Source organism: Mustela nigripes, chromosome 10, assembly GCF_022355385.1.
Source record: "Mustela nigripes isolate SB6536 chromosome 10, MUSNIG.SB6536, whole genome shotgun sequence".
Taxonomy (NCBI): Eukaryota; Metazoa; Chordata; class Mammalia; order Carnivora; family Mustelidae; genus Mustela; species Mustela nigripes.
In genome coordinates this window covers 53,301,546-53,323,935 of record NC_081566.1, presented here as the reverse complement: position 1 = coordinate 53,323,935, position 22,390 = coordinate 53,301,546, and the positions used below count along the sequence as shown (strand labels likewise).

The window sequence follows — 22,390 nt, the reverse complement described above, 5'->3', positions numbered from 1 at the left end:
ATCATTTCATTATATTGTTAGAAATATGCCCATCACCCAGTGTGCCTCCCAGATGCTATAGTTTAGTCTTGCCCATTAAAAAAAAAAAAAGGATATGCCTTGTAAATCTCTTTCACTTTGTAAGTTCCTCCTCAGGCCCTTTTATCTCTTTATAGTTTATTGAGGAACCTGGACCATTTGGCCTATAGACTTTCCCTGAGCCTGAGTTTTCCTGACTACCTACTCATAGTGCGCTCTAACCGTTTCCCTGCCCCTGCATTTTCTGCAGGTAGGCAGCTGGATCCAGAGACTGGATCACACTCAGGCTTGATTCCTTAGGCAAGACTGTACGTGGTGCTGGCAAGGTAGTTCTTACTGAAGCTCATATTGTCCCGCTCTAGATAGTGAGGACCTCTTCAAGTTGGATCTCAAGTCTTTTTGTCATTGCCTTAAAAACCTTTGATAACTTCCCTGCTGTCTGATAATACAGTTCCAAGTTCCTCTTGTACATTTCCTGTCCCAGATGTGGAATCGGCCATTTTTCCAAGAACCCTTATTTCTTTAGGTAAGAAATGTTTTTCCAAGTCTAGTTTGGGTGCTAAGGATGCTTGTTGCTGCTGGGTTGTTCATCATTTTTAACCCTTTGTGGAGGACAGAATTAGGGTTCGATCAATTGTTCGATCGATCTACCTATCCATCTACCTACTTATTATTAAATATATGTACCTATATTTTATGAGTATATCTATATTTTATTAAATGATTTATGAATTTATGCATTCATATTGATATTCCAATTGAGATTTGGGATTACTGAGTTTTATATAACCTCTTCTTCATTACACTAATATATCTTTCCTTTTTCAAGAGTCTTGATTGCCATGGATAGAGGATAACGGAATTAGAACAGCCCATAGTTATCCCCTTGTTTTAAACCATGTTAGCCACATACTTGTCTCAAGAGAGCAGTACTAATACTAGTAGCAATGCAGTTATTGAAAATATTAAAAACTTTTTTTCCATATATTCCCACCCCAGTCCTTCCCTCATTTTAAAATAGCTGTGAATAGCTGTGCTGTATGTAACTTGTCAGAACATACAGCCATTAGGTACTCTGCTTCTCTGTCTCTTAGCATACTTTTAATCTTAATTTCACAGGCAACTATGTATTTTAATATTCACCACTAGTCTTTATGTTGATGGTCTCTCTAATTGTTTTGAGTGCCTGAAGCTGATTCGCTAGTATGTGCTTCAGAAAACACTCTTGGGAACAATACTCCTTCCAATACTCCTATATCCCTAACAGTTTGTTTGAATCCTTTATACTTGCAAGTCAGTTTTGCTGGATATAAAATTATTTTCTTTCCTCTAGGATATCAAATAGGCAACTTAATTTTCTTCCTTTTAAAACTTTGCTTTAGAAGAATCTGATGATAATTTAATTTTCTTTACACTGTAAGTCATGTACTCAAAGAATTTTATTAGAACATGTGTCAGTATTGGTTTTGGGGGGATTAGTATTGTCAGGTACATAGTATAATTATTCAGGGCCATTTCAAGCTTTTTTTAAAATTTCAGGAAATTTTCTTGAATTATAGTCATTAGTATTCATTATACTCACTCGCTTTGATTCCTTCTTCAGAATCTCCTTTAAGCCATATGCTCAATTTCCTTGCTTATCTTTACTATTTGTTTTTCAAACCTTTTTATCTCTTTCATTTTTTAAAATTTTTTACCTTCCCTCCTTTTTACCTTTTATATTTGTTAAGGAATTATCTGTTGTGTTTATTTGTTCCCAGTTCAGTTGGCATTTATAAAGTTAGTTTTTTTTCTTTTATTTCTAATTCTTTCCTGAGTCCTGTCACCATACTCAGAAATTCTTCTAATCTGACTGTGGTGTTCTTTTATATTTTATATCATTTCTTAATGTCTTTAAGCTTCTTTTGAAATGATAGGTTATAGTTTTGATCTGTTTTATGAGAATGTCTTTCCAGCATGCTTTTTTTTGTCTCTAGGGATGTTTTTCTGTTCCCTATTCTTTTTTTGTAATTATGATAGCTTTGTATGGGATTTGACCTTGATACTTTTCCATTGTTCATTTTTATGTGAAATTAATTTTCCTGACCTTTTAGAATGAGTTATAGGTTCAGGAAACAGAGCTTTTCCTGTGTGTGTGTGTGTGTGTGTGTGTGTGTGTGTGTGTGTAATGTAGTATACAAAAATATGGTAGATTCTTTCTGGCTGCTTTCCTCATTGCCACTTTGATCTTCTCTTTCTTTCAGATCTTTTATTCCATACAGCACAACGTTGATGGCACTTTCTCATTAGTGGGAACTACTCTGGAAGGGAACCCTAGTGGCTTGACAGGGTTGTGGCAATTAAACTGCTCTCTTTCTTTCTGTCCTACTTAGCGTGGATGGGCCCCTTGCACCAAGGTGTTAAAAAGGAAAAAAACCCTCCCAGTTCTAGTTATTGTTTCAAATGGGCCCGCTGAACTTTCCAGTGAGTATTGTTGGCTGTTTTAAGGTTCCCCTGTTCTTAGGTCCATGAGATGCCACTCCATTATTTCAGACTTCCTCCCATGCTGATTCAATGTAGAATTTGTGACTCTTGGTGGTTTGCCCAATCAACTGGTTTCGGATTCATGAGGAAATTTTGTCTCCTGTTTTGTTTTAAAAGTTGTCCCTGAGTTTTGGGTTTTGTAGTCTAGTCGTTCTATTTTTATCTTGTTCAAAGGATTGAAAAACTGTGCCACCAATGCTGCCAGTGTGCTCTGTCATTGTCTCCCTTTATGGTCCTTTAAGCAGTGCCCTATCTGATGAGTGGCATGCGTTGAAGAAGCAGTAGCCCAGCAAAGAGAAACAGCCTGGCTTTCCATAAAGGCCTTCTTCTGTATAAATGACTACCTCCAGTAGGGTGTAACCCATGAACACAATTTCAGAGGCACCATGTTCTAGCCAACTTAGCTAGTCAGCTCAGAAATGGTAAAAATGTTTTGCAATATTTTGTTTTTTGTTTAGGTCTAAGTTCAGCTTTTCTTCCCTTCAATAAACACGAGTTTTTATTTATATCTAGACTTCTATTATATTTATGGTGACCCATAAAAATAACCACAATAATGAGATAAAATATAATTAATAATAGAGGGCATGAATCAAAGTAGATTATCTGATGAAACAAACATCCTAAACATCTTGGTGTCTTAAATTATTTCTCATTTATGCTACACCTGACTTGGATTGGAGGGTGGGGTGAGTGGGGTACTCTACCCCACATTGATATTCAGGGACTCAGAGCCATCCCCAAGGGCTGTCTGTGGTTTGTAAGCAGGGGAGTGCCATAATCTGGTGTGTGTTCTAGAAAGATCATTCTGGCCTCCAACTATTATCGGCAGGTGTCTCTGAAATTACAGAAGAAACCTCTTCCAAACCTTTCTTGATCATGCACCTAGTTCTACAAACCGTGGAAAACCAAATTCACCTCTGCCTGTGCCCATCTAAATCATGCTCACTTGGTAGGCTTCCATTAATCGGCTACAATCACAACCAGAGTCTGCAGTGAGTTCTATAAATTCAGACTGGAAATGTAATTTCAGATCTCATAGGGCCTGTGTTGTTTCAGTGATATTATAATCAATGACTGGTGCTCCCTTTGAAGCTCATAAAGTGACCTCTTTTGACATTGATTTCTCATCTGTTTTTTTCTCTGACCTTTTTTCACCTCCTATGTCTCTTTATTTGCTAAGGCATAGTATTTTATTGCCAGGCACCCTTATAATAACCACAGTAGCCATACATTTAGCTTTGTTCGGGTCATTACTACCTAAATAGACACTGTTGTGGCAAGATCTAGTCCTAGGAACCGGTGTTACAACACTCTCTGAGGGAGACTGTTTTTCTTCCATTAGAAGATACCAAAACTTGCTGTCGAGTTGTCTTCTGTGCTTCGACTGGAGTCTAGGCAGGTGGCCACGTGCCTTTTGTTCTTTCATTTGAGCTCCAGACTGAGAACACCTCAGAAAATGATCCCAAGTGTGGGATCGAACCTAACATGGTCATTTCCAAGATAATTTGCGTGTCTTGCTGAAAGCCCATAGGAGATTAAATAGGAAAGCAAATGAAATGTGCATCTTTCTTAGAGAAGTGTGCGGTTGGTCTGGCATTTATGCTTCTCCCAGTGTGACCTTTAGAAGAAAATATGATCGATAGCCTATTGGATCATCTCGAGTCTGGCTGTCAAAGTTCAGGAGAGGGAAGTTGAGGGATTTGGATGAAAAGCACCTGAAATGGCTAAGTGCAACCTTAGTAGAAAAAGACTCATGTTTTTTCAATAGTTTCCAGAAGGTTCCTAAGCACCTGATGTATGATGGGCTTTTTCATTTTGGGCATCTGCTATCTTTGCCTAGCTCAACATTCCAGTGAGGGTTTTTCTTTTTTTTCAGCGCTCAAAATTGAACATGTCAGCAGTGAGCAGCCACCCAGCTTTGTAAAGAATGCCACGGCTGACAACTTCACAGCTGCTGAGGAATCGGCTGAGCCTTTCTTGTAAAGCAGTACCGTACACAAGAGCTTTTGTGCCATGGGGACCCACCATGGAGTTTCCAAATGCCCTTACTCCTGGAAAAATGTGCCAACCCCTCCTTACCATGTTGCCCCAATCTCTGGTGATAATACCCATGACTGTAGCCAGCCCTTTGGTAGCTTCAGGAAGAACACAAAAAGACTCTAATATATTGTCAGAGTGAAAAACAAAACAAAATAGAGCAAAGACAACCACCATATTTTAGGCACAAGACCCTTAGTTTTCTTTCTTTATCATATCACTCAAATCGTTTGGAACCAAAGAAATCAGCTCAGGAACACATATAAAAGTTCCGTTTTAATATTCTTGAATAATTCTGTAAAGGTCTAATGACTACAGCAAGAAACAACTTTTCTACAGCATTTTAAGGTTGTTGTTTTTTGTTTTTTTTTTTTTTGGCAACTGCTTTTAGACATGTAAGTTTGCTCTGATTGAGGAAGAATGAGTGAAGGAAGATGAAAGTAAAGGATCTCTTGTTCTCCATGTTCATCTCCAGGTGGCCTCTCTATTTTCATCAAAAGTCCTGTAATGTCCAAGAGCCATCTTAGTGCTTAAGGGTGATCAGTCCGTGGATTCTGGCTGGAAGACATGGGATTCCTGAACCAACTGCCCCAAAGTGTCTCTGAGAAACCATTTAAGGAATGTCCTGCTGTAGTTAACTCTCACGGTCAACCAGGTTATGGTCCTTATTTTGCCTCACATCCATAACCAACTCTCCTTTTCTCCAAGACCTTATTTGGTCATTCACTGCCAGTTACCCCTTAGGGACTTACTGGAAACGTTTCATCAAGTCAAGGCGAGCTTATGGTTTGTTTGAAGGACTCTTGGATATTTCCTCAGAGATGTTCTTAAGAACCTGGTTCTGAACACACAGATCTCTCTTGGGTCGTTTTAGAAAAGTGGGGGTGAGACAGTGACATTGTACCATGTATGTGATATATGGTTGGGACTCCCCTTGTAGCGAGGAATTCATTTGGAATAATTTACAGGTGGAGGGTCCCTTGATGTTGATGCATTCAGTCACTATGAAACTTGTCCCAGTGTCTGTTTCATGGTTGCCCCAGTGTCTTTGGATACGTGCAGATTACTTTCTTACCAGATCTGAAATTCGGTCTGTTCTGAATCACCCCAGTGCATCCTGTGACACTTCTTCAAATGTTGCATAAACGCTTTCTGTATAGTTTTTAAAATTTAATCTCAGAATCGAAAGTATATTTCCATTTTACTTTCTTATGTATTCTTAGGAGTCCACAAAGCAGGCCTTCCTGTGCCCACTGAAACAATTCTAACAGGGGACTTTCTTCCAAATGCTTTGCATACTTTTGAGTATTTTGTAGATGGGAAACAGAACTCCTGATGGGTTAAGTTGCTTTTGCAGGACGCCATTTAGCTGTTTAAAAGCACAGTCCGTACATGACCTGGCTGTCTTGCTTGTCTCTTAGGTCAGTCCTAGCCCATGCAGCTAAGCTTTTCTCTGTCACCTCAATCCTGAAAATGGCACAGTGACTGTCTCAGAAACCTAAGTAAGTGATGGCACATGCTGGTGGGCTTGTGCTCACTCCTAATCACTGCCCTTTTAATTTGAGGCTCTAGCAGATGGAAAATGATTTGGATGTTGCAGTAACAGCAAAAATAACATTGGCTTCCTCTCAGCTTTTGCCTGGAGAAGCCCAAGAAGCCTGTTCTTTATAATTAGAAGGTTCATGTTAACTTCAACAGTAGCACAGAGCCAGCCATCATAAGCATGAACTGATTCACCTTTGAGAAGTGACAAGGAAAGAATCAGCCTGAGGTTGCCTGGAGCTTTCTTCAGGATAAGACCTGAAGGGGAAACCCTCATTGGTTCAGACCAAGAATGATCAAATGACCCAGTCTTACCTACTCCCCTGCCCCCCCTTATCCACGCCTTTCTCTCCTGTCTCAGAACCACCTGAGGACTTAGAACTGCTGACTTCAGCTCATTGGCCAGTGCGTCGGGGCTTAGATCCTGGATGTGAAATAAGGAAGAAAAAAGTCTTTTACAAAACCTTCCTTCCATCATTCCTTTCTTTCCTCTTTGTCAGCCTATATGCGCACCTTACAAAAAAAAAAAAAAAAAAAAAAAAAAAAGTCTCTTTCTACCTTGGAGTCTCTTCTGGTCATGATTCTTCTCCACACCTGGCTCCTTACCACCTGACGGCCAAAGCAATATTCCTTGACCAGAGCAGTCATTTTAAATGGCACTGTTTTTATCATGTGGAGCCTTAGAAAGGTCTTTTAATAGTGTACACAGGCCCTCAGAACCTAGTGACATAGTGAGTTAGGCCATGACTACCCCCAGATTTCCTGATTATTCACTTAGTGACTGATTCACTTTTGTGAGGGTCCCATTTGTTGTGACTATTTATAAACAAGCATGTTGAGGAAGAGACAGAGGATAACCGAGCAGGGGAGATGTGGCTACTGGATCTACACCTCTGCTTGAGTGGTGCTTGGCCTCGATCTTCTCCTGCTGCCCTTAATGATCCTGCTATTCTGAGAGTGTTGGGATTTGGAGGTTGCCATTCCTTCCACTGATCCACAATCATCAGCTTTTCTGTGAGTTTATTTCAAGCAGGAGGAGATTCTCTCTCTTGGCCTTCCTGGCAGCCACCTCCAGATGAGGAATCATTCACATGCAGAATGTCTGACTCCCATTTGTTACTCCAACTTGAGTTGTCCCCTCATGACCTAGGACCTTAGATGATAAAGTTGCACAGGTTATCTGGCCTGTCCCGTCTAATAGACAATAATGTAGCTCTGCTGGGGAAGGACTATATTTTATCAAGATCATTCTCATGTGTAACCTAATTTTTGTTGGACCATGTTTAGTTTTACTATATCAGCAACTTCCCTGGGCCAAAAACTCCATTTATTAAGCTGCGTTGCCAAAAGTTCTTTTCCACCACCCTGGCTCACATATCTTGGCATGTCACTCTAGATGATCCTTTAGGTCCAGGTCAGAGGATCACACAGGTAAGATTGCCTTCTAATAAGGTTCTTTGACATCTTGGTTATTAAATTCCCTTGAATGGGGTTCAAGCACATCTAACTTACAGTGAGGTTTGTGCCATGTGGAAAATGCCATAAATCTTCTGATAGCAAGTTTCTCATATTTATGCTATTTGTAGGTTTATTTACTCTGCTTATCCAGAATGATGCCACCTCTGTCCTGGAGCATATGGTCTTCACAGGTGGGAGAAGAGAAGACCAGCTTTCACTTCCCTTTCTGCCTCATGCTGCCTTCCTTTCTTTTTTTGTGACCTCTGTCTTCTGGTTGTCAGAATGGCTGCTGTTGACTTCTCATGAGTGTCACTGGCTGATCTCCCTGGATTGGAACCTACTCTAGTGCAGCCTATAGCTTGAGGAGAAGGTGCTCGGAGCCCAGGCTGCAGCTGGGGGCTATGGAATTGGGGACAGGGCAGTGGACAGCGGGAAGATCGTGAATGCTCTACCTGGGCACCTCTAGAACTTCTTGATGGGGCCATTGGCACACCAGTTATATTCTTTCCTTTTTCCTCTCATGCTCTGTTACCGTGTTTATCACCTCCTCAAGAGAGATTCAACATGGGAATTTTCCCATCATGGGAAAAGCATTTCTTCTCTTTTCTAAGAAGCCTTCTCAACTTTAGTTATTCTCTGTTCTTTGAAAAGACCCGAGTCTTGGTTCTGTAAATCTCATGAGTCAGAATTTACCTAGTGCTTTCTTGAAGGTACTGATTCTCAGAGACAGATACAGGTGTTCCAGGTAGAAAGGTTTAGGAAATGGTGCACGTTCCTTCTTGCTTCTTTGAGATTCACAATGGGATCATAAAGGCTCTGGAGTCATGAAATTAGTTGTTTGTTTGTTTTTTTTTAATGTAATTTAGAATTTAAAAATTGTAGTCAGAGGAAGCTTGCCTGAAGAAAATATAAATTCTGACTTAAAGGATGAGTGGAATTTGGAGTGGGGGAGGGACTCTGGTGGTAATAATATAGGCTGAGAGTATGCAAGTTCAAGAAATTCTGAAGACCATTATTATGATTGGGGAATAGTGCACTGAAGTGAGAGGGGAGCTGGATGAAGCAGGAGGTGGTGGTGGAGAGCCTGATAGCAGGGCCTGATAGGAAGGGCTTATTGGCCATATTAAGGATTTTGATCTCTATCCAATGGGCAGAAGAAAACCTTGGAAGGGTTTTCATAATCCACATGGCTCAATTAGATACCCATTGTCAAAACACCATTTTGGCTACAACTTGATAGCAGATCGCAGGAGGGACAGTGTGTATTGCAGGCAGAAAATTTACTTACACTGGAAGCTTCTATTCTTAGTGAATAGCAGGGGAAATACTTCATATCCTAATCTCTTCCAGTTTTAAATCATTTCCTTTCATTAAAAATGGTCCTTTCCAGGTAAGCACCCAGTCAGAGTTATCCACCGAGTCTCTTCCCCAAGATGGCCTGGTGGAATGGGAAAGCTTCCAGTGCCTGGCATTTGCATATGGGTCTCGATCAAGGTAACTTTCTGGGTTCTTAACTGCTGTCCTCTGTGGGAGTCGTAGCTCATTGTATGCCTAGTCGCCACTGACTCCCTGCCACTTGAACTCACTGTCTGTTGTATTTCAGCTCGATTAGGGCCTGGGTCCTCTTCACTGCCTCGTTTGCCCCTGTGCTCTCTCTGGCATTATGGCATCATGACTGAAGTCTGGCTCTGTGTTCCATCTAGACTCCAGTATGGTACCCACCAACCCCCAGCCCTGGATCCTGGTAGGCTCCCTAGCCAGCACCAGCTGTGACTGCCCGTGTCCCTCCCCAGAATTCACCAGCCCTTCTGCACTTCAATACTACACTAAAGCCGAAGGACCTAGGTCACTAGACTCAGTCTTCCTCTCCACTTACCCTTGTTTCCTTCAACTTACACTCTGATAGGTTGCTCCAGTTTGGGAGTTGGGGAGCACCTGGCAAGATGGTCCTAAACAGGAAGTGGAGAACAACTCTTTAAATACCTACCTGCTCCAGGTCTTCACTCCAGAGAAGTGAGTCAAGACATATTTCATGGTCTCTGCTACTGCTGTCTCTGCCTCTGGCCTTCCTCCTCAATACTTGGGGCTGGAAAGGTTGGCTAGATTTTTTCTCCCGAGTTGCATTTTCTTCACTCTCTCTTTCTTGGCCTGTAGTCAAACACAAAAATCTAGTATATAAGCCAAAGATCTTGAATTGAGAATTCCCTTTCTTGCACTCTTTAAGGCTTAACTTTTGAGTCTTTTCTCTACAGAGGTCATATAAATAAGCGTTGAGACTCAAAGCTAAGAGGTGTGCTCTTTCTACCTGGTCATGTCCAAGTCCTTCTCCCACTGGAACAGTTATCCTCATGCTCATCTGTGGAAGTGGATAGGTACGAAGGATTATGATTTATTATTTTCAAAATACTCTCCCTGTGAAAGTAGGAACAAGGTCTCCTAAGAGATATTTATAACTTGGACTTGGGTGATGACAGTAGAGATGGAGAGAAATAAATGAATTAGAAAAATATCTAGATGTTAGGATTGATAGTACTTGGTGCTTGGAATAAGGTGAATTGATCAAATGTGAGAATCTCAAGGTTTCTGGTTTGTGTGGATGGATGGCAATGCCACTTGCTAAGACACAGAACATTGGAAAAAGAATTGGTTGGGGGTACTAGACCACTTTTGGATGTGCTGCATTTAAAGTTTTTGTGAGACATCCAAGTAGAGAGTAGTCAGTAGAATGTACACATGTATAGCTTAAATATGAGTATTTCTAAAGAAATCACATCATAATTATAAGATTGGTGGGTAAGTAGGAAATTAAAGGAGTGATAACTAGATTGACCAAATGGTAGATAATGTGATGCAACCATCACACTGTAGGCAGAGGCTTACCAATGAAACCAGAGGTGAATAAGTGTATTGATTAATACTCTTTCTCCATGCCACATCCCATGGTTCACCACTCTACCTTCTCTTTGAAGGACACAGCCTTCATTTACATAAATTAATATATTCAGTCAGTTTACATCAAATCTTATCAACTAGGGATTAATTTTGTCTCTTTCCAATGATGTTGCATATCTCTCTGTTCTGATCCCATTTTGTGTTGCTTTTAAGATTTTACTCACAAAATTCTATTTTACTTCTGTTGTTACTGTATTCCCCCAACACTTGCAAAAATGTTGCTGAGTGATGAGGCTAGAAATGTAGGTAGGAGCTAAATAAGCAGAAGATGTTTGGACTTTATTAAAGGAGGGTAATGGAGAGTCATTGAAGGGTTTAACCCGGGGAGTTAGTAACATATTGTGCGTGTGCTTGTCTAGCATGACTTCCTTGATCTAGTGCCAGGAAGTTGATTCATGCAGTTGATTCAAAACCTGTGTATTGATCATCCCTTTTATATTAGCTACTGTGCTGGATGCTATGTGGATATAAAATTAAAAGGTTAAAAAAAACCCCTCCAATTATTATGCTAATATCCATTTAGGATATAAGTAGAAAAAGTTAGCACTAATTTTAGATTTGATTTGAAAAGAAATGCACAGCACAGGATGTCAGTGGCTCCTGACATAACTCCTTCTAGTGAAGACATGCCTTAACCCTTTCAGATCACGACAAGCTCCATAAACATTATTGTTTCCAGCACTGGAAATGCCAGTCTTGTGTGTTTAGCTTGCCATTCAGCAGAATTATTTTCTTTTACTTTAGGTCACTAATGGAAAAGCATCTCAATATATACCAACTGTGTATTTTTTATTTTATTTTTAAATACAGAAAAGTGAAAAGTCAGACAGACCCAAGACATCTGGGTGAAAATTCTATATTTCAAAAGAATCAAAGCAGGATTGGAGAGTGTACCTCTGAGGGAGAGTAGCAAAGAGATTCTTTCAGGATTGGGTTTTAACATCTCTGGCCAGTTGGGTGAAAATTGTTTTGAAGATGTATTACATTCCCTGATCAAATGGAAAAAAAAAATGACACCTGCCATCGTATCTAGGAGACACCCAACTAACATGGCCAAGAGCCATACTCTCCTTCCCACATGGCCTTGTTGTGAAAGCCTTCCAATATCCCCTCCTTGGCAACTGGGGCAACCTCGTGCCTCCTCATGGAGACTGGCCATCTCAGAAGACTAGGGAAAGCTCTAGACTTGCCATGACTTTCCTTTGGAAGTTCCCAAGTGTGGTTAATGGGTGATCTTTTCTTTCTAATATTTAACCTAGCACTTCTCCCTTTTCTGCCAGTTTTAAGACCTGAGTCAACTTTGTAGAAACTTGCACTCTAAATATATTAGTCAGGAGGTTTTGCTGGAACAGTGTTATGTTAAAAATGCCTACCAGAGGCCCTTCAGGGTTTGTCAATACTTTCCTGGGTTTTGAATGTCCTCTAACCTGGTATTATGTTATTGTTGGGTTGTGGGGTTTTTTTTTCCAGTCCTGCAGGGGTTAATTTTCTTTGTTGCTGTTAGTGTTTGATGTGAATCCTCCTATATTAATGTGGTTTTTGAAATGAAAAATCCCTACATGCACAAAGAGTGCCTTGGATAGTTTTGCATTTGCAAATAAAGCCCTAACAAATGCTCATTTAAAAAATATATTTTCCCAGCTGAGCACATTAAGGCTATATGCTGCATCTTTGTATTCACTTCAATAAACCAGGTGTGCTTTTGGAGATTAGCTATTTTTTATAAAGAATGATTTTGAAATAAATGACAATGGGCTCATTTCTCTTTATGCTGAGGATAACATTAAAGGAAAACTGCCGTGATTAGTTTTAATATCTCAGATAGCTTAATGAGTACTTACTAAAAATGTGTGTGAGTGTGTGTGTGTGTGTGTGTGTGAGCACACAAACGCAGAAGGTAGATATATGTGTACACATGTGCCTGAATAATTTTCCAACATGTTAGGTAATACCTGTCAGGGATTTTAATAACCCAGTGTCAGTGAGTTATTCTGGTGGCTGTTTTGCTGAGGCTTTCAGCAGGAAGTCCATTTTCCCATGGAGCTGGGGTTGTTTTTTGTTTTTTTTTAAAGTGTCAGTCAGAAAATATGAAAATGGCCTGGGATTTTATGTGTCAATTATAGTCAATGAGTGTATGCCTCTTTATAAGTGATCTGGAGTTCTTTTGCACCTTATGTCTGGTCTGTAACATGATAGAGGTCAGATGAGGGATATGGGATGTATGAGTTAGGTTTGGAATAGTGAGTGTGTGGATTATATTAGGAACAAATTAAGAGGTGGATTAAAGATATCAAAGAAGGGGCCACATGATTTTGTATAGAATGAGCTTGGAGTGGGATGAGACGGAGTCATTTCACAGATATTTCTAGGGTAGTTCTATAGTTAATGAATAAAATCAGGTGCAGCTGACGGTGGGAGGGGCCCCATGGTTGAGAAACTTAGGTAAACCAGAGAGCCTCAGGTATCAGTAGAGCTAGTGTTCAAGAGGCTAATCACAGGGGCCAATCTGGGTAGGAATTCCCATTCAGCCAAAGGGAAGGTGGTTAGCAGATGGATGATTTCAGAAGGATCTATTGGTCATCCTGTGGAGGGGGAGGAAATGTCTCAAGTGTCTGCATTTCAAGGTCTGCTACCCAGTTCTGCTGAGAGGTGATGATTTTTTTATTCAGAGAATTGACTAAGTCTTGTCTGAAAGATTATCCAGGGTGTAATAGTCAAAGGGTCTGTAGTTGGTTTCTTTCTCCTTTTTCTTGCCTTTGGCTGTGTGAATGTTCCTGGTATCCTTTCTAGAAATTGAAGAGAGAAAGTTAAAATTTAAATCCGGCAGCTGTTTTTCGTCGTGGTGGTGGTGGTTGTTCAGAACTCTGGGTGATGGTGTGAGTGAAGGGATGAGATTGCCGCTGGTGCTGATAGTGCAAGTGGAGAAAATCCAGGAAAGGTTATTATCCCTATTTTCTGCAACCCTCTACAATCGATCTCTAGCTCTCCGTGTTGAGTTCTTAGTTTTTGTCTTGTTCCCATATGGGCACAGTCTATAGAAAGAACATTCTAGAAATATGACTTAAACTACCATCTATATGTGTTTTTAAGAGCCAGGATGTGGGTGCAAATAAACCTAATTTTTCTGCCTTTTATCCTGAGAAGGTGGCTTGAGATGAGAGTGATGAAAATAAGGACAAAAATAGCTAACTTTAAAACTCTGGTTTAAGATAATGGCTCTTTAATAAAAGTGTGGAGGAACACCATTGTCACGAGATTCTTTATTGGCTCTCGTAAGACTGGAAAGGGTCAACAGTGATGTACTTTACTTCAGGAAGTATGGCTGAGAATTTTGGTTAACTAGAGATAAGTTATGTAATATTCATTTGTTATGGATAGGTTTTGAAAATGACATAGACTTTTCAGGTGGAGTCAGGTGATTTTATATTGTTTGTGTAAATGGAAGAGAGAGAGCCTTCCTCTCTCTGCAATGGAACCCAGCTTCCTTCTTTCCATTTATAGAAAGTGTTTTTGAGGCCCATGTTAGCTGCAACCAGTGAGAGTGTCCACTTTGCTGTGTCCAGGAGGGGAAAGTGCAGTGATTGCCCTGGAGATGCATGAGGTGTCTTCTAAATGAATGCTGGGGCTTGCGCATCCATACATAGATTATTATGGAGCGTTCTTTTATGCTTCTATGCTTGTGAATGCCAAGAAATCCTTAATGTTTGGCATTGCCTTTGAACTGGAGCTGGGAGCAAAAGGAGAAATAGGAATTTATGAGGTGATATTTTTGAGGATGCAGGGGGAGAGATCAGGAAACTGAGTCTAGAGAAGGTGGGGGCATACCATGACAATGGATGGAAGTTGTGGAAGTTCTTCACTAGGAACTTCGGAAGCATACCTCACAGTCCAGGGGGTGAGTTGATAAACAGCAGTTACTTGGCTGTGTCACCAGAGCTCATCAGTCCTTGCCAACCAGAGCTTCCTGCTTCCTGGCTGCTCTCATTTAAATAAACCCTTTTGGAGAGGTTTTTTGTTTGTTTGTTTGTTTGTTTGTTTGTTTCTTTTGTTGTAGTTGGGTTTTTTTTTTTTTGTTTTTTTTTGGTGAAGTGACCAGGTTTCTAATTTTAGCTGTGACAGCTTATAATTAGAAACCTTTCCAAACTTACTTGTTTACAATCACCTGCATCAATAGTTCATGTTTACTATTTTGGAATGGGCTGTGCTGGCACAGAAAATGGGGGTGAAGGGGGTGCCAGTCCCTCCATGGGTATGTTCTCTTATTCCTCCTGGATGCCACAGGGTAGACTGTGTGCCTTTGTGCATGTATGTGTGTGATCAGGGGTGTGCGTGTGTGTGTGTGTGTGCGTGTGTGTGTGTGTGTGTGTGTGTGTGAATGTTTTCTTTACTTCTCCCCCAGGTGGATGCCTCCAGCCCATCCAGCAAATGCTCTGGCCTGCGTTGTACTGCAGGGCTCTCTCCTTCTTGGGAATCAAAGAAATTGGTGGTCAGTTATTTGGGACAAGGTTAGATTTTAAATGACACCCTAGAGAGAAATTTTAGCAACTAATTTTAGCAACTCAGGATCTGCATTGGATAAAATGCTTTCTCTATTTCCATAATTTCTATATTTATATGTCATTCAGCATACTGTATAGCTGAGTGATTCAAGAAAAACAAATAGGGAGAGCTATCCATAATATAAATAATTCTCCATTTTATCAAAGCAGAAATACATATCTGTGGTTAGAATGAGCCCACCTAGTGAAGTGATGGCTTCTTGCCGACCGAAATGGAATGCTATCAGGAATCATCAAAAAGATGACAGCCACGTAGTCGAATGATAGAACACTGCCCTGTTCTCGCTGATTCCAGATCATAAAATGTCAGTGGAGAACCCACTGGGTGCATTGCTTTGAATAGAATCTTGATGATTTCTTGGGACAAGCATAGTTATTCCCTTCAAAGAATGTAAAAAAGATATTGCATGCCAAAGCAAGATTTAAAATAAGAAGTAAAATTAGAACACAGACTCACAGACCAATATCTAATTCTAATTGAAGTGGAGATTCTGTAGGAAACCAAGCAGGTGTGGGCCTGAGCTGTGATACTTGAGTCCGCCAGCTGGGAGGGTGACAGTCAGATGCCTGTTTACTTTCCACTATTCGAGACCACTTAATGTTCCCGGGAGGAAACAAAGTCGAAACAATAAACAAATGCTCTCAGTGCTGGGCTTGTCGTGGAGACTGATCTTTCCCAGAGATGTGGAAGATGGAAAAATCTGCTTCTCAGATCTAATCTGGACATAGCTAGCTTCTTTGCTATTACACCCGAGATCAATTAGATTAAATGCCTATTTTAAGTCTCTACCGAGTCTCATCCTTTTCGAGCCATGAACCATGTTCTATATCCATGGGTGTGTGTGTATGCATGTGATTGTGTATGTAGACATTCTTTCAATTCTTAAAAATGTACTACCTTTATGTACAAACTTGCAATGAATGTTTAAAGGATTTAATGCATTTGCTGCCTTGTATCAGAAAAATAATGGAGGGATTCAGTGAGGGAAAGGGCTGTTGGCACAGCCTGTAGGCTGTTACTTTCACCAACTGTGGTGTCAGCTATGATCTTTTTTCAGTGTTTCTGACTGTGGGGCCTCTTAGCTAGAGATCCCTGGGTCTTTGGGATTTCATTTTTTTTATTAAAAAAATGACAAAATTTCCCTGCTTTTACTGAGCATCTACTCTCTGCAGAGTCTTTAAAGTCAGGATGGAGGGGGAGAGCATGAACGAATATGGGAGATTATCCTAGCTGTGGAGGATGCCCAGTGTAGAACAGAGGATCTGAATATACTCTAGGGCAGTGGGATGTATTGCCAGAAGCTACGAATAGAGCTTAGTATTAAAGTATTTGATCTGGTATGTCTTTCCTTTCAGCCTAGCAAGTTTCTGAGCCTCCCTTTGGGTTGAGTGGAATATGGGCAACAGCATCTATTGGGCACCACTGTGTACCTCACACAGATAAAGGGAGGAGATTCTAGAGTCAAATTAGGTTGGTTTGAATCCCAAGCCAAATACGTGCTCATAGTGTGTTCCCTTGGAGAAATACCTTGAGCGCTCTAATTAACAGTTTTTCTCATCATCAAAACAAACCATATCAGGACTTTTTAAAAAGATTTTATTTATTTATTTGATAGAGATAGAGAGTGAGAGAGAGGGAGCTGGGGAGGCAGAGCCTGATTCAGGGCTCGATCCCAGGACCCTGGGATCATGACCTGAGCTGCAGGCAGACACCCAATGACTGAGCCACCCAGATGTCCCATCTCATATTTGTTTTGTTGTTTTGTTTTGTTTTTTGTTTGTTTTTAGGTAAGAGGTTTACTATTCTTGTGAACATATTTCATAGGAGAGGAAAAAACTTAATTGTTGATGGAAAAATCCTGAAATATTTCGAAACTAAGACTTTCATCAGTTGACCAAAAAAAAAAAAAAAAAAAAAAGTTTTTGATTGTTAACTCATCGCCATAAAAGTTTAACTAAAGCAACAGCTCCACTTATTAAATCCCACAGTAGTAAGATGAATAATTTGAAAAGAATGAGAAAATTCCAGTTGGAAGGCAGGTGAATGTGGAAAGGAAGAAAAAGGGAGTGTCGAGATAACACAGTGTCCTCTCGGTTTTCTTCTTCATCAGACCGTAGACCGTAGACAAGGTGGTGATTTCAGAACTTTCTCAGCCAACCTGCTGAAGAGACAGAATTTGAAGCCCCCAGTTCAGGGACTTTCTTCTTCGATGACCAGTCCAATTCAGTTGCTACTTATATAACTCACTTTGAGACCACTAGTCTGAAACTTTAAAGGAAAATAGTGTCTTAATTCTTGTGAAATAGAGGCCAAGAATGGGAAGCCAAATATATGTGTTGTGGGAGATGTCCCTCCATATTGGAATTAAACTAGTAGCTCTTGTCATCCTCTCTCTCTCTCTCTCTCTCTCTTCCTTCCTCTCCTGTGAGTGTTGTGTTTTCTGTGTGTGTGTGTGTGTGTGTGTGTGTGTGTGTGGTTTATCTGTAGTTTACGTTCCCATTGAGCCCAGGCTACAGGGATTCGGAGAGAGTTGGTACAGTCATGTCGATCACTGGTTAGAGAATATTCCTATTCGGGAGGCACTGAGATAGGGCTAAAAAGTAAACAGAAAAATAAAGAGATAGTCTTCGGATTGTGGGAGCTTATGTTCATGGTGCAGGAACGGAATGTACCAGGTTGCCGAGTGAGAACATATTAAAAGTTTGTGAAATCAATAGGGTAAAGCTCATGTGTGTAAAGGCTTTGAAAGAGAACTCATACTAGATTTAGGTAAATCAGAAGCAAAACAAAACAAAACGTGTAGAGTCCTGAAAACACCCTTAAAAAAGGTGAAGGGGGCCTGTTAAATCTCTCCCCCATCTGGGTGTTCACGATGACTCTCAGGAGACCAGATGTAAAAGGGAGAGGGAACTCTTTGTCACTGGGAGGCAGAGTCAGGGGCTTGGAGGCTTGTGTCAATGCCTTGCCCGGTTCTACCCAACATGCTGAGCCTGCGGCCCAGAGGCAGGCAGCCTGGGAGTGATGTCTTTGACCTCGGAGGAGAAGTCTTCTCTAGTGGTTTGTGTTTTCCAGCTAGGATTCAACTTAGCTCAACTTAGCTCTCCCTTGTAGAGAGCTAACAAAGAGCAGGGTGGCCGTGGAAGAGGAAATCCCGTGATGCTGACTGATTGACTTCTTGTCAGATACTGTTAATCATGGGGTGTGGCCCTTTGGCAGAGGCTCCAGTGTGACGGCACCTTCTAGGGAGACTTTCTGGTCTCCTTTAAATTCTGAGAAGTACTTTAGTCTTTCTTTGGAATAGCTCTGCCTCCAGCTTCCATTTTTTTCACACCGTCACCTGAGTTTTAACTTCAGTCAAGTTTTTAACTTTTGTGTTAAACCTGAACATCCTGTTAAATATGGCAGGCCCTAGCGAGTGTTCTTCTCTGTATATCTTGGTTCTGTGACCGGAGATCATCAAAGGGTCTGGCGTTGTGGAGAAAACTGTCTGAAGACCATTGACAGGCCTGCTTCTGGATGGGCACTGAGTAAGCCTGGCCCCATTCCTCAGCTGCCCTTATCCACCTGCCCAGACCAGTAGTAACGACAGTAGCCATTCATTATTTTAGAAGTGCATTAGCATTTTACTAAACACCATTTTAAAAACTGAGATATAATTGACATACAACCTTGTCTTTGTTTCAGGTGCATGAAACACTTTTTATATATCACCCATTAATTGTTCAGGCAGTCCTAATGAAGTAGATATGACTAGTCTCACTTGAAGAGTGGTGAGTTTGAGACCCAGGCACGGTCAGTGAGCTGGCCAAAGTCGCGCCCCGGGGATTTGAACTCAGGATTAACCTGCTCTGTATGGTCCTCCCTCTGACAAGGAGACTCTGGCGTTGAATTAGAAAACCTTCTCAGATACTTTCAGTGTATTTAAAAAACAAAGTAACTTAACACAGGAGAAGGGAAAGGAAAATAAACTCAGATGAAAATAGAGAGGGACCAAACTGTAAGAGATGCTTAAGTCTAGGAAACAAGCAGGGTTGCTGGAGGGGAGGCAGGTGGGGGATGGGGTAACCGGGCGATGGGCATTAAGGAGGGCACGTGATGTGATGAACATCGCATGCCTTGGCATCTGACGAATCACTGAATTCTACCCCTGAAACTAATAATACAGTATATGTTAGCAAACTGAATTTAAATAAAAGAATTTTTAAAAAACCAAAGTAATGTGTCGATAGAAGACATTATTTCCCATTTTTTCCATAGAGCGCAGGGAAGCCCCGTTCTTCATGCTCTTGTCTACAGTGGGCTGTTCATTCTGGATTGCTGGCCAACAGCTCCCCCCTGTTGTTGAGTCCCAGGAAGCATGTGGTGAGCCCGCTGTTGTGCATAGAGCCCCGAACGCCACCTGAGACAAGGAAAGGGCTGACTCCTTGCTCCTGTGCCTTGGGCTGTCTCCCACCCTTGTCCACCTGCGTTAGAAGGTTTTGTGGGAGCAAGTTGGCTTTTGTCTCGGGGGAAGCCGCAATTGTCCCAGCGGTTCAGATGTCAGCACCCGGACGGTGGGACAATGTGTTTAATTGCTCTGTGGCCGGCGTGATGCTTCCTGCATGTGCCAGCCCCCCCCCCCCCGCCCCCCGGTGGTTCACAGGACTAAGCCGAATTGTGGAGAAAAGTCCCCTCAGGCCGATCAGGACTTCAGAGTCGGGAGTGGCACAGTTTGAGACAGACCAAGGGGAACAAAGACATTTCAAAAAGATATGTATGGAAACAATAAAAAAAAAATTCAAAGTTGGACTTTGACATAAAAGGATTTTTGAGTTGGAAAGGGAGGATTTCAGTAATATGGGAGAAATGGGAGTGAACTCCATATTCAGAGATTGTCTGGGCTCGAAGGGCTGGAGGGACACCCGTAGTTCTGTGGGGGACGGTCCCTGGGATCGCGGGTTTGGGAAGGGGCTGGATGGAGCGCGGGTGTCACATGGGGCATGGGGGCAGGCGCTGCAGAGAGAAGAACCGGTGCTCCTGTGGGGGGAATGGCTAAGATCCGGGAGGAACACTTCTCTTGCCCCATCCCCCTCCCATTTTGGGCGCGTGGGCTGCTCCCGGCCCCTCCCCTACCAGGCTGCACTCTGGGCAGAAGGTCCTCGCTGGGGACCAGATGCAGCACTCAGTATTGCTAATGAGGTTTCAGGGGGTGCTTTTTCTAATATAAATCAAAGATTACAGGGGCACCCCCTTTTCATCCACCCCTCCCTGCCAAAGCCTTAGTCATGGGTTGCTGCGGGCTCCTGGCCACGGGGGACAGTCTGTGCCTAAGGCTATCAGTGAAGATAGCTATTTAAGAGGTTTTACTTTTATATCTGAGCAGCCAAATTGTGCATGTAACAATGGGGACCAATTATTGCACAATAGAGCATCCCCAATGAAACAGAGAGAGTGTATGTTTAATATGCAATGAATGACACCCTCTTCTCCTAAACAATGAGAGCATTTCCAGGCCATTGGGGGGAATGGGATTCCATTCTGAAGTTTCATTTGTTTGTGAAAGTGATATGTACGACCCTTTCATCCATTACTGTGAAAATAATCACCCCCAAATAGTTAAATAAGTAATAATAAAATATCACCATTTGTGGTCATGTGTATGGGAAAGAGAACTTTTCTGGGTTTGAAGTATCATTTCTATACCCTTTTCTTTGGAAATTGAACCTTGTTGGGTTCTAATTTATCTCCAGCTCAAGTGATTATAGTGTTGAGTAGTTTGAAATACTTAAATAATTCCATCCTGTTGACAGTGGTGGTGCAGTGGTCCTGAATTGAGCAGGAATCCTGAATTGGGAATCCTCATTCCCTCAAAGTTCTCGAAGTCTGCTATTTTATCCTCCAACAGAGGTCACTGGGGAAAAAAATTCACCATCCGCTCAAGATATTTTATAGAGGAAAATGTGGTCTGGTGAGGATAGAGATTTAATTCAAGATCATAAAATGAAAGAACTGAATGGTTAATGGAGGGCTTACTGAAAATTTAATTTTCTGTAATTAAAAGACAATGAAAGTAGCAGAGACAAAAATTCAGGGTGCAGCTTTGTTGAAGAAGGTATGTCTCTTGAAGAACATGGGGTAGACGTTGCATTTTTTTTTTAATGTAACATGATAGCATAGTTTTCATTGGTAAAATTTAAAGTGACTGACTTTTCCTGGTTTGCCCAGGATGGTCCTGATATTTTGCACATTAGCATGGAGGAATGCTCTGAACTCCAGCACACCTCTTAGTCCTGGGCAAACAGGGGTGCTTGGTCACACCAAATTTGGCCAAGAAAAAAAAATAAAGCTACATTATTAGGTTAAAGTTGTCACATTTTTCCTTGGAAGCTAAGTTTCTTCATGCTCAGCTATCTTAAGGGGGAAACTGACAAGTTCTAGAATTTTCCAACTTCTAGAATTTTCCTCATGGTTTCTCCACCACATTTAGGACATAGTGGAAATATGGAGATTGGTGAGGGAATTCTGTCCAAGCATAATTTTTCTGGCACCGCATCCAAGACCAGAGTATTGCAAGGACAGCAGTGAGGCAAGGTCGGCAGACGTTCTCTATAAAGGGCAAGTTAGTAAATATTTTAGCCTTTGCTGGTACACATAGTCTCTATTACATGGTCTCTCTCTTTTTTAAAAAACAACTCTTTGAAAATGAAAAACCCTGTTTAGCTTTCAGGGTATATAAAAATAGGCTGTGGGCCAGATTTGGCCTCTAAGCCAAACTCCCCCGTAGAGCATTGCTGTCCAACAGAAATATAATGCAAGTGATTTTTTTTTTTTAACTTTAAATTTTCTAGTAGAAACGTTAAAAAAATAAAGAGTTAAGGTAAATTGAGGTTTAATAATGCAATTGATTTTACCCAGTATGTCTTAAATATTACCTTTTTCACATGTAACTCGTACAAAAATTATTAGTGAGATAGTTTGCATTTTTGGATCCTAAATCCTAGAAAACCAGACTAGCCACATTTCGAGTTTGTAGTGGCTGCATATACATGGCCGGTGGCCACCATATTGGATGGCACAACGCTGGGGCGTCTTTATAACGTATAATGTGACAAATCTGCAGTCCTTCTCCTTTAACCCTTTACCACTTCAATGAACACAGACAGAAAACAAAAGAACAACACGACAAACAAAAGATCTTAGAACCAGAAGATGGCTTAGAGATCATCTAGTTTCACACTTAATTTTGTAAGTGAGGGAGCCGAGGCTCAGAAAGGCTAAGTAGTTGGCCCAGGATCACACAGCTAGTTTAGCCGAAGGT

General features: G+C 41.2%; 1 protein-coding gene across 11 annotated transcripts in view; it reads left to right on the top strand.

Moving 5' to 3' along the window:
• The window catches only part of ESRRG (estrogen related receptor gamma), a 620,659-nt gene that overhangs the window by 73,703 nt on the left and 524,566 nt on the right, over positions 1-22,390 (top strand). For 2 of the 11 annotated variants that reach the window (XM_059413332.1, XM_059413337.1), the window contains exon 1: positions 13,018-13,182. The exons of 8 other annotated variants lie outside the window; for them this stretch is intronic. In XM_059413332.1, the coding sequence (XP_059269315.1) occupies positions 13,088-13,182 (95 nt within the window). In that variant the 5' untranslated portion in view covers positions 13,018-13,087. Of the gene's footprint in view, positions 1-13,017; positions 13,183-22,390 lie in introns of those variants that run through there. One more of the 11 variants, XM_059413341.1, reaches the window with a different exon arrangement.